Source organism: Meriones unguiculatus, chromosome 17, assembly GCF_030254825.1.
Source record: "Meriones unguiculatus strain TT.TT164.6M chromosome 17, Bangor_MerUng_6.1, whole genome shotgun sequence".
Taxonomy (NCBI): domain Eukaryota; kingdom Metazoa; phylum Chordata; class Mammalia; order Rodentia; family Muridae; genus Meriones; species Meriones unguiculatus.
Genome location: NC_083364.1, coordinates 37,203,312 through 37,216,185, shown reverse-complemented (window position 1 = coordinate 37,216,185; position 12,874 = coordinate 37,203,312). Strand labels below are relative to the sequence as shown.

The 12,874-nt window shown below is 44.7% G+C and overlaps 1 protein-coding gene across 3 annotated transcripts in view; it reads right to left on the bottom strand.

The window, feature by feature from the left end:
* Window positions 1–1,239: 1,239 nt before the first annotated feature.
* Slc12a8 (solute carrier family 12 member 8) overlaps window positions 1,240–12,874 on the bottom strand; it is a 141,730-nt gene continuing 130,095 nt past the window's right edge. For 2 of the 3 annotated variants that reach the window (XM_060370278.1, XM_060370276.1), the window contains 2 exons: window positions 5,627–5,687; window positions 1,240–1,691 (listed from right to left, as the gene is read on the bottom strand). In XM_060370278.1, coding sequence (XP_060226261.1) covers window positions 1,529–1,691; window positions 5,627–5,687 — 224 coding nt within the window. In that variant the 3' untranslated portion in view covers window positions 1,240–1,528. The remainder of the gene's footprint in view (window positions 1,692–5,626; window positions 5,688–12,874) is intronic. The other variant, XM_060370279.1, reaches the window with a different exon arrangement.

Sequence of the window (12,874 nt, the reverse complement as noted above, 5' to 3'; positions counted from 1 at the left end):
CATCTTGCTGGCCCTTTCTGTGGTGTTTCTTCCAAGCAAGCAAGTCTGCATGCTTTAGAAGTGTCTAAGGTTCTTTAAGCAAGGCTCCGTTTGTTTCCAGCCATCACGAATGAGATCTTTTTTCCAGAAGAGAACGCTGTAAGATCTAGCTGACCCCTCCGCTAGATCCGAGAGGTGAGGATCTCTCCGCCCTCACCTACTCTAAGCTGGCCCTTCCAACATGCAGGCGTCTTCTCATAAAATGTGTTCCCACTGAATTGTGGGTGCCACCTGTTAGAGATGAGAAGTCCACGGCTCTTCCAAAAACCTGGCTCCATCACTTTGAACACATGCCGCCGGGAGGGTTAGCACGGCCTCCCAGGAGAATGTACGGAAGAGTCTGCAGTGAGCTGGCCGTCCATCCCTCCATGCTCTGTGGTGGGACTGGAGCCAGGGCTGAACTTCCTGCTCTCAGTGCTGGCCACTTGTGATGAGAGTCAGGCCCAGCTCACCGGGGAACCCAGAGTCCTGTCGCCTTGGGCCATTCTTGCCACAAAACAGCTGCAAAGGTGTCCGGGAGTCGGGGACTTACATTTTTGACAGCGCTCCCCCGCCATACAGGGTCTTACTGTACAGCCCAGACTGGCTTCAAACTTTTGATCCTCTTGTCTCCATCTCTCCAGGCTTAGGATTCCAGGTGACATCCATGCCTGGCTGGTTATTCGACTATTTTACTGAAAATCACCTCTCCATACAGTAACAGCCTATGAGCGCACACACCCCTCCCCGGATCCCTCATTCTCCTTCTGAGACTCTGTCTGCAGGTAGGCCTCACGACTGTGCACGCAGATATAACGGCTCATTACAGAAGTGGCCGTAATAGCAAAATATCAGAATGAATCAGGGTACCGTCATCTTGAGACTGATTAAATAAATTCCGGCGCATTCAGACACGGAGATGTAATGAGGAAACCGTGTAAGCGTCAGCGTGGAAATGCTTCCAAGGCAGACTAAGGGGGAAAAGCAAGACTCAGGGCATAGGTATACAGAGCTGCATTTGTGGATGGAAAGGATATGGTAGGAACCCCCTTTCCTGTTTGCAAAGAGTTGGTTTCTCTATGTATGCGAAGCAGTTACCCCTGGGATGGGGGATGGGTGCCAAGCAGATGAGGACCAAGGAGCAGGAGATTTTTTTACCCTACGTATGATTATACTTCCGTAGCTTGGAATCAGGCGAGTGTAGTATATATTTTTAAAAAATTTAATTAAAAATAAGTGTTTATTGTGGCCCTTACAATAAGAAATCTGGTTTTGGTTTCCCACATCTGATTGCCTTAGTGTCACCTGATGAGCCTGGTGGCCTGTGGGCTCTTCAGGGTGGGCACATGTGGAAGCCACGGCCATACCTAATGTCTGGATAGACCTGCCACTTCTGACCAGCGAGTGATTTCTGGTGTCTGAAGCTGTGTTGACGTTTCTTCTAAAGGTTCTGAGATTTGGGTCCCCCATCTCCACAGCGGCTCCTGGAAAGGCGGGGTCCAGTAAGGTTCTAGTAGGGAGGCATCAGTTGTTCCCGACTCACAAGGGACGAATGGTGATAACGGTCTCGGGTGGCAAAGTCTGCATTGTCCTGGGTAAGCTGAGTCATTGCCACATCAACCTTGGCTGGGGATGGCGCCAAGATGATCTGCTCCCGGCTGGACCTCAGGCTCCTTCAGGGAGAGACATAGGATGGGGAGAAGGGAAGCAGCAGAGATGAACTGTGGAGCCAGTCTGCCCTGGATCGGGACACTGTGCAAACGCCAGCTGTACCAACACTTAGCATGTATTTAATTGATGCTGACTACAACAGTCTGTGAATTCAAAGTCGGAGATACTGTATCAAGTGATGTAAAGAGAGTAACATTAGCTGTTCTTAAGTGGAATAGTATAAAACTATACCTTCTAACCAGAGGGCAGGGAGGGGGAGAAAGGGCATCAGTGGGAAAGGGCATCAGTTTTTGTTTTGTTTTGTTTTGCAGCCAGACTTACATGCCACAAAACCTCCCTTCCAGGCAGGATATGCCTGTGGCTGCAATCGTGGCAGAAGGTTACGGGGTAACCAACTGCTTCTGGATTGGATCTGAGATCCGCTACATAGGAAAGAGTTAAGGCTTGCTACCACAAACCTGGTCAGAGGCGATGGCCCCAGAAGTCACAGGCCCTGTTCCTGTCGTTCTGCTAAAGAACATGTTGTCAAACCGCCTTCTAAACGGTTATTGCTTACACCCCCAGATTAGTGCCCTCAGTCAGACCCAGAGAGGCAGTTCATACAGACTCCTCACCGGTAAAGTGCCGAGAATAGGTCTCTATTGAGCACTCAGCCCTAAATGAGACCTCTGTATACATCCCTGTCACTGAGGCTGAGGGGCAGTAAGAAAAAGACAGAGACCAGGGAGGAGTGCTGTACAATGCTATCCTCTGGACATGGCATGGCCACTGCCCTCATAAACTCGTTGCCGCCCCGACTGCCCACACACGGTCAAGCCAACAAGATCAAGCAAAATCCCAGCAGGCGGCACTGATCGGCCTCGGTGTTCTTACAAAAAAGGAGAGGATGTGATATGGGAAAGGGGGGTGTGTTGCAGGTGCCTGGAGGACATGGCATGTGTCATCAAGATGCATTGCTTGCATGTATGGAATTATCAGGGGATAAATAAATAAAAGGCATTATATAAAAAGAAAGAAGGAAAAGAAAAAAAGAAAAAGGAAGGAAGTTGAGTGAGCAGTGGTTTCCAGGACGCCAAGGTTACTCAGCAAGCAGCTAAGACTTGAGTGCCCAGGGCTTTGGGCACCAAGGTAAAGACAAATGAGGATGTGTGCTGCTGAAGATTACATTCCAGGCTGCGCCAGAGGAAGGTGTTAGAGGCTGGAGAAAGCAGAGCAGCTCTTGACTATGTCTCTCATCAGTTTGTGGCCTCGGGACGCCTCTGTCTTCACTGGCCTCTGTTTTCTCACCTGCTCCACCGCCCTTGCAGGCCCACAGCCTGAAGGGCCCTCGAGTTCTCACAGAGGCACAGATTTCCTGGGACCATCTTACCCCCAAAAGAATCAGCTACTTTACTCAGAATAATGCTCAAGTGTTCAAATCGGGGATGTAAAACAAAATACAAAGAGCGATGTGAAAAGCACGAGGCTGTGAGGCTGTGGGACTTAGGTCGGTCACATGAGTCAAGCATGACAGCTGTCTGATAATGAATCTAAGTTAGATTGGGCGTTCCTGAGAGCTGAGTTTGCTTTCATAAGGGTGGAACTAGAAAAAAAAAAAAACAAACAAAAACAGACGTGGCCAAAATGCCACACTAGACAATCAATATTATGTCTTATTGTTTTTTTTGTTTTTGTTTTGTTTTGTTTTAAACAGGTAAAAGCCACACATTCTTCTGGATTCAGGGAAATTCAGCTTTCTAGAATTGCTGCAGACTGTCCTCTGGACAGTTGCTAGGGCTCCCGGGAAGAAAGCCTTCTAAAGGTCAGGGTTAACCTCACAGAATAACTGTGAGGCACAGGTATCACAGAGGACAGAATATAGCTGAATCATTCTGCCCAAACGCACTTAACTGTGACTCTCCTTTGGTTTTGAAGGACATTTTGGAAATAGTCAAAACTACGATTACCAGTTTCTATTTTTAAGCCCCTTCTTGGCCTTCCCTCTTCTAACTCATCATAGGACACACCCAGGATCCCAGGGGCCGAGGTGTGGCCAGCAAGTTTGATGCTGACTTGGCCGAGGCTCCACTTCACAAGCCACGTACTGAGTGAAGAGCTGTGTGGACTGACTTCTGTCCAATCACAGGGCTGCTTCTCCTTGGAACACTCTCCCACTACAGTGGCCTGCCGTGACCTTGGAGGTGGCATTCCAGGAATTTGGAGCACAGCAGAAGGAACCTCGTTGAACTCCAGTGGCCATTTTTTTAGGCTTTCAAGGCAGAAATGACTAAGTATATTCTTGTAAATCAGATTATACCAAATAATCCCCACCCACACATTTGAAGCTCAGAATTTTGTAGGCAGCTTCTATACCAAACCTATTTCCACTTAATCTACTTTCAGTGCTAGATCGCGGAGGAAAGAGATCTGTGCAGGTGTACTGTGACCTGAGCCAGCCTCCTGCCTCAGACTAGAGGTGAGGCAGAGGTTACCCCCCATTTACCACAGCTCCAAGGACCCTTAACAACCAGCAATACGGCATACAGAATGCTCATTCTCTTCCCCTCCTCTGTTCCAGGGCCCTCAAATCTCTTGACTCCTCTGTTCGCTTCCATAACTGTCCACCTTTTTCTTTGTCATCCCAAGCACTAGCACCAAAGTCTCAGACCTCATGCCAACCGGAACAGATTGGGATCATTCCCAAAGAGCTCCCTCAAAAAGGATGCTGGGGTAGGAGCTGGAGAGATGGCTCCGCGGTTAAGAGAAAAGAATGCGCTTGCTTAGAACCGGAGTTCAGTTCCAAGTTGGGCAGCTTCAACTGCCTGTGACTCCAGCTCCAGAGAGCTCTAACAACTCTGGCCTGTTGGGCTCCTACATATATCCCCCTCTCCAATACATATAGGTTAAAAAAAAAAAAAAAAAGCAAATGGTGCCAGGGGTTTCAGAGTACAGTGGGCATGGAGTTTCCATTCTGGAGATGAATGGTGATGATGGTTATATGACAATATCATTGTATTTAATATCATGACTATATACTTACAGATGGTTAGGATGACAAATTCTGTTTACCACACTTTTTTTAAAAAGCCAAAGAGGGAGAGACAAAGAGAGAAAAAGGATTCTAAGCTTACACCTGGGATCAATGGGAACAGGTCCTAAACTTCATTTGTAGTGTCTGGGTGTGGAAGGGGCCAATAATGGCAAGTACAAACCAGACATCTAGAGTTTCAAAAATCAAACCATCAAAATGAAACCAGATAAACCCTGACCGGCAGCTTTGGCTTCTCACTGATACTGAAAGGGGGCAGAAAGCAAAAGAAGTTCCCAGAACCATGAGGCCTCAATAAGGAAGTTCTGGCTTCCTGCTAGAGAAGGGAGGGGTTACAGGGACCACACCCTTCTCTATCAGGCCTCCCCTTCTGTGTATGTGAGCACGTGGTCCCACAGCAGTCCTCCAGGGCCTCTCATTTGTGTTCATACTTGGCTAGTGTGTTGTCACTGGTACCATGACTCTTAACTACAGCCTTTGGTCTTTGCTGAGAAACATGAGATCCCTTTTCCCATTTCCTTGGGCTTTCATCTTGGACATGATGAAGTATTGGTGGGAATGTGTCTTAGACCGTAATGCACTGAGATCAATTCTAGTTACCTGTCACCCAACAATCAGGTTCTAGATGAAGGCCTGGCTCATGAAGACCCAGGACATGAAAGGAAGAGGGCATGAGCCTGTAGGAGGTTCTGAAGAGCCAGAGCTGGGAGAGAGGTGTGTTGGAGCAGGGAGGAGCAAGGCCCGGGTACCTAGTGTGGAGGGCAGTGAGAGGCAACCGCCAACTTCACGGAGCTTGTCAGGTTCCACACCACAGCCCAGGCCCAAGCACAGCCAGGAGCAAGACTGCTCAGGACCTCCCCAGACTCTGGGACACTCATCCCTCCTGTACCAGCCCCAGGAGGCACAAACCTGCAGGAAGGGATCAGGAAGGACTTCATCCATCGGAAAAAGCTGAAGTTTGAGGCTGACCCTGTGAGGAAGGCATGGGCATGCGTTTTGAGAATTTCACATAGACAACTTGAAGCCCAGCTTCATCAGGGGCTTGCACAACCCTAAACACACTCACAGACAACTTTCGAGTGTCTGTACATACACAGAAAATGTACACACACTTTCCCATGTGAACCAAACCACATTAACTGTCAGGCAGCCTGGCAACAGCCTGCCTTGGGCTCACGTACAGTTTCCAAGAATTCATTTCTAAACTCCAGACATCTTAGGAGGAGAGGACTTGCTGACTTGCATCTTGGGAATTAAAACACATTTTCATGACGCTCATTCTTAGGTCCACATCTGTGTGTGTTGGATGCATGCTGTGAAATTCCTCCACGAGGACCTCACACTCTCTGAGAACAGGGAACATGTCTTTTGCATCCTCTCACAGGATCTAGCACTTGGGGAGTTTCTAACAGGGGTTAAGTGAACAAAACAGTTCAGCGCGCAGAAATGTTTGAAGTGAGGAGTTTTTGTCTGTTTGCTTGTTATATTGGCCAAATAACCTTTGTGTATGATACACTGGTCTGAGTAAAGGTCAACCTTAAATATATGTATATAGTGAAATACATATTTATGTAATGATGATTATATATGACATAATATTGTATCATGTAATTATATCAATACATTATTAACATTACATCTGACAGTATAAAAATATGGTATCACTGCAAGGAAGCATGGCGGCAAGCAAGCAGATTGCCTGGAGCAGCAGCTTGAGAGTTCACATCTTAAACCACAATCAGGAAGCCAAGAAATCAAATTGGGTCCAGCATGTGGCTTTCAAATCTTGTGTGGCTTGGAAACCTCCAAGCCCATGTCCAGTGATAGGGTTCCCCCCATCCCCCCACAAGGCCAACCTTGCCCCGCCCCTAACCCCAACCCAAACGGAACTACCAACTGGGACCAAGTGTGCCCAAACCTGTGAGGAACATTTCATTCAAACCACCCCAGTCTCAGCATGTAATGTTTATATAGTCCCCGCCTCCAATCCCACCAACTCAGGGTCTCGTTCTAGTCCAGACTAGCCCTGAACTTAACAGTCTTCCTTTCTCTGCATTCCAAGTGTTAGGATTACAGGCATGTACTACCACGCTTAGCTCAAATTATGTATAGCTTTGGAAAAATTAATCAAACTTATTTTTAGAAAATGCCACAGTCCTCAGCCAGATGGTAGTGGCACATACCTTTAATCTAGCACTCAGGAGGCAGAGGCAGGTGGATCTCTGCGAGTTCAAGTCCAGCCTGGTCTACAGAGTGACCATGACAGTGACCTGTCCAGGACAGCCAGGGCTACACAGAGAAACCCTGTCTTGAAAAACCAAACAAAAACAAAATAGCGTCCCTCAATTACAAGAACAGATACTGTTGAAATTGACTGGTCAGATCATGTTTAAAATGTGACCAGGGAATCAGCATTTTAAGACACTTAGGTTAAAATCTTATCTTCGTACCCTGTAGGACTCCTGTGGTGAAACAGAACAAACATTATAGATCTGCCTTAGCATACATAATTGTAGAGAAGAGTCTCCTAATGTATTCAGAAAATCAATACATATTTTATAAGAAGCTACAAAATAAAACAGCTATTAACTGATATTACTTATATGTGATCATCTAAATTCTAAATCATCTAAATTATAGACACTGGCTTGAAATTTTATTCCATACTGTTTACTGTGATTGGATTCCTGGGAAATATTTAAATTTCCTAAGATGAAGCAATCATTGATATAATCGTTATGCTAATTAAAATATATCCTGTCTATAAAATTAGATGGTATAGGACCTCTTAGCATTACTGTTTTCCTAAGACATTATTTTTAGTTCATTTTTTCACTCTAAATATCTAAAGCGCATTTCTGTAAAAATTCATACGCCAAACTGTAATAAATCTGAAGAACTTTTTAGTTAGGACTTGATAATTACTTTTTCTTTTCTTTTGAGATAGAGTCGTACTGTGTAACTCTGGCTGGCCTAGAACTCACCATGTAGACTAGGCTGGCCCTGAACTCACGGCGATTACTTGTGTCTGTCTCCCGGGTGTTGGGATTGAAGATATGCACCACCACACCTGGTGATACTAATTGCTTTATTTTAAATTGGAGCATCATAAAGTTTTCTGGAAAGAGCTCCCCAGTGTGTGTGCGTGTGCGTATGTGTGTGTGTGTATCTGCTGCTAGGGACTGGACCCAGGACAGGACCTTGGGCATGCTATGCAAGCAATCTAGCCCTCCAACACATCTTTTTAAAGCATTTCTTTTTATTTGTAACAATGTCTGCGTGTGGGGGCACGCTCACTTGAGTTCAGAAGAGGACACCTGATCGATCCCCTAGACCTGGAGTTGTAGGAGGCCGTGGACCTCCCCATGTGGGTGCTGGAGTGAACATGTGCCCTCTACAATCGGTGAAGGTGCTTCAAATTGCCAAGCCATCCCTCTCACTGTTTCTTCTTTTAAAAAAATATTTTTATTAATTATTTGGGAATTTCCTACAATGAATTTTGATCCTATTCAGCCCTTGCTCTCAGCTCCTTCCAGATCCCCCCTGCCCCGTCCTCCCTACCCACCAGGCCTCCAGCTTCCTTCTTCTTTGAACCCACTGAGGCCAACTTGTCTTGCCCACTGCTCTGGGTAGTGGGGACTGCCCTAGGTGTGGCCAGCCTCCTGGAGGTCACACCGTTAGAGCAAACTGACTCTCAGGCTGGGTCTATGGGTGCAAGCCTTTAATCCCAAAATTCTGGGACGCAGAGGCAGGCAGATCTCTGTGAATTCAAGGCCAGTCCTGTCTATGGATTGTGAGTTCCAGGTCAACTGGGGCTTTTTTTTTTTTTTTTTTTTAAGAAAAATAAATTAAAAATAAAATTTATTTTCCTTCTCCCAGCAGCTTTCAAATGCCAATAGCTCGTCCAGCGGTGGAATTTTGTTCCTACCTCCTCTGTCCACGGTGGGATTTTGTGTGGCTGGAGCTTGCAGCAAGTATCATGCAGTCCCAGTCATCACGAGTACGGAAGTGCCAGCGCCCTGCCGTGTCCGGAACAGACTGTCTCCTTGAGGTGATCTACCACCTCTCTTAACGTCTTTCTGCCCCTGTTTAGAGGTCCTGAGCCTTGGAGTGAGGAATGCAGTCTGCACGTCCCATTCAGGGCAAGCACTCTAGTCTCGTGTTCTCTATATGCTGACTGGTTGAAGGTCTCTGCTATCTGCCATGCACTTCAAGAAAGTTTCTCTGGTAAAGGCTGCTAGGGTCTATGGGTGTAGCAGTATGTCACTGAGAGCTGTTTTAATGGTGTCTATTTGGCAGTATTAGGTTCTCCTCAGGGGCCTGTGGCCTATCCATCCACAGGTTCTTGGCCCCATCACAGTGCCACATATGGGTTTCATCTCATGGTGCAGACCTTAGATCAATCAGAAAGTGGTTGGTTACCCCCGTAAGAGCTGTGTCACTATTGCGCTGGTGGGCATATCCTGCCGGGTCAGTTATTATAGGAAGCTCAAAGGGTGCACAGCTGGGTGGGACTGATGAGTCCTTTTCTCCTCCAGTAGCGTTCACATCACCTTCCAGCACTATGGAAGCTGGTCAGATTCTGGAGGGTAGCCAAGAACAGTGGGTCCAGTCTATAACGTTTGAGGGTTCTATGGGACCCCACTGGCCAATGATTCAAAAAGAGGTAACCCATTCTGGTACTAGGGTTTTTATTTGCTAGCACATGGTATCTTGTTGGAGGAGTACTGTCCCATTATAGGACAACTCCATTTAAAGATATATATATATAACTTTAATAACTTGTAATATATATGTATATATGTATATATAATGAAGCTTCTACAATATTAAGAATGGCTTTTCAAAAGTGTTATTCTTTCCCATTATCTATTGTTTACCCTCCCACTGCATTTCATCTTTCCTATTCCATTATCCTCTCTTCCTCCTTTTTTATCACTCAATTCTGTCTCCTATCTTTTTCCTTTTCTTTCTCTCTCTCTCTCTCTCTTTCTTTCTTTCTTTCTTTCTTTCTTTCTATTTTTAGACAGGGCTTCTCTGTGTAGCCCTGACTGTCCTGGACTCACTTTGTAGACCAGGCTGGCCTCGAACTCACAGAGATCCACCTGCCTCTGCCACCCAGAGTGCTGGGATTACAGGCGTGCGCCACCACGCCCAGCCTGTCTTAAAAGCACACTCCTAGCGACCCCTTACTAGTTTCCTACCTCTATGGGTATTCTAAATGAATCACACATACCTAAAGCTAACATTCACATAGAAGAGAAAACATACAACATTTGTTTTTCTTAGTCTGGGTTACCTCACGGATGATGATTCCAGTCCCATTCATTTACCTGTGCATCCCATAATTTCATCTTTAGTAGCTGACTAATATTCCATTGTGTAAGTGTACAATAGCCAGGAAGTGGAAAGAGCCTAGATGTCCATCAGCTGATGAATGGGTAATGAAAATGTGGTACTTTTACACAATGGAGTATCACTCAGCTGTTAATACATCTTTAAAATTGCTTTATTACAGAGGAACAATATAAAGTGTGTGCTATGGCTTATGGTGTCCCACAAGGTTTATGTGTGGGAACTGAATCTCTAATCTAAGTGTCGAAAGAAGGATCCTTAGGTGGTTCAGCCAGGGTGGCTCTGTTCTCATAACTGGAGTGGTGCTCTGTCCTGGGAGGACTGGGTTTCTGATAAAATGATCAGTTCATCTCTCTTCCTCTCCTTCCTTCCTCGTCCTTCTCTTCCCCTTCCCCACTTCCATATCTGCCATGGGCTCTCTTTTTCTGTGTTACAATGTATCAACTAGGCCCTAACCTAGGTAGCTTCTGATTCTAGACTTCATAGTCATCAGAACCCGTAGCCAAATAATTTTTTGTTATTTATAAATTATTCCACTTATGGCATTCTATTTGTATCACTAGAAAGAAGATACTTTCCTTTCTTTTCCTTTTTCTTTTTTTTAGGCAGGGTCTCACTACGTGGCCCTCGCTGCCCTCTAACCTGCTGTGTAGTCCAGGCTGACCTTGAACTCACAGAGATCTGCCCGCCTCTGCCTCCTGGATGCTGGGATTAAAGGTGAGCACTGCCGTACTCTGCTCTTGTCCTCTTGATATGCATGGACTCTCCAATGACAGAATCTCTTTTATTCCTGGTTTTGGTCATTTGTATCTTAGCTTGTTCTTATCAGTCTGGGTGGAGGGCTGCTGCTCTTCTGCATCATCATTTGTTAAACTGGCTGGCAGTTTAAATGACAACGTCCCGCATATGGGCAAGAGCGTGGCAGCTTGGTCTCCAGACGGTGGTGCTGTTTGGGAAGTTTTGGACGCGCGGCCTTGCTGGAGGGGGCATGTCACTAGGGGTGCTCTTTGAGGTTTTAATGCGCCCCCTCCACTCTTGGTGCTCTCCCTCTGCTTTGTGCTTTGCCTTTCAAGATGTGAACTGTCAGCATTCGGCTCCTGCCTCCAGGTTTGCTGCTTGTTGCCATGACGGACTCTAATCCCTGTGGAACCATAAACCCAAATAACTCCTTTCTTCTCTAAGTTGTCTTGGTCATGGCGTTTTTTTGTTTTTTGTTTTTTTTTTAAAGCAACAGAAAAATAGCTAATAAAGTCTGTGTTCTCATTTTTTTTCTTGTTTTGTACCTGTTTGAGTCTTACTTTGATACTTAATGTGTCCTTGTCCCACTTCCGTCCCCAATGCCACTTTTCTACTTCCTTTCTTTCTTTCTTTCTTTTTTTTTAATTTCTAATTCTTAAGTTCAAAGCCGAGGTCTGAGGTCACTGCTTTGAGAACTTTCTTCTTTGATGATATACAAACTTGTTGATATGAATTTGTTAGCTATACCTTACAGTTTTGATATTCTGCATTTTTTTTGTTTCATTCGTTCAAAATGTATTGTAATTTCAGTTCTGTTGTGAAACTTCTGCTAGTTTCTATAGCTTACTCGCTGTTCTTAGTTACTTAACATTCTTTACCTTCAAAATATTTGGGGATTTTTCCATTACCTTCCTGTTGTTTGTCTCTGATTATTTCCTCCTTCAGAGAAATATTTTATTCAACTGAACCGAATACTTTTAAATTTACCAAAACCTTACCTGAAACATCCTTATGTTTCCTGTTAGTGAAAAGAATGTGAATGTTGCTGTTGCGGGGAGAATATTCTGTAAACGCTAGGGCAAGCTTGTTGGCGGTATTATTCAGGTCTTCAATGGCCTTACTAACTTTATTCCTACATATGTCAGTTATTGGGAGGCAAATGTCGAAATCTAAGTGACCATGAACTTTTTTATCTTATTTTTCCTCATTCTGTAAGATTCTGCTTTCATGTATTCTGAAGGTCTGGGCTGGTTTTTTATTTTTATTTTATTTTATTTTGGGGGGGGGTTGTTGTTTTAATTTTTTATTTTTTTGAGTCAGGGTTTCTCTATTTAGCTTTGTTTGCCCTGGAACTCACTTTGTAGACCAGGCTGGCCTTGAACTTACCGATATCCATCTGCCTCTGCCTTCCAGTTGCTGGGAATAAAGGCTTGTGCCACCACTACCCAGTTAAAGCTCTGTTTTTAAGGGTATGGAAGTTAAGGCTTACTATGTTTTCTTCATGAGATTTCCCCCTCACCTTTATCAAGCGATCCTCTTGATCATTGGCAAGAGCCTTTCCTCTGAAACCTGTCTGATGTTAATGTAACCACTCCAGCTGTCTTTTGATTGGAGTGAGCCCGGTATATATTTTCACATCCTTTTTATTTTTAATCTACTTGTGTGTGTATGTGTGTGTGTGTTTATTTAAAACAGATTTCTTTAGCTGTGGATGTGGTTCAAGGACAAAGCACTTTCTTAGTATACACAGGCCCTGGGTTTGATCTCTACACTGCAAAAGTAAATTTATCAATTAAAAGAAGTTTCTTGTAGGCAGCATATAGTTGGGTCAGCATTTTTTTTTTATTAACCATCACTTAATTGTTTAGACTATCTATATTTACTGATAATCAATATACATAGTCTTATATATATATATATATATTAGTGCTATCCTTTGTTTAACTCAGGCTGGCCTTGAACCTGCTATCATTCCAATTTTGTTACCCATGACCTTGCATGCACAGGTTATGTCTTTATTTAATTATTATCAATAAATATTCTTTATTATATGTATTTTTGCTC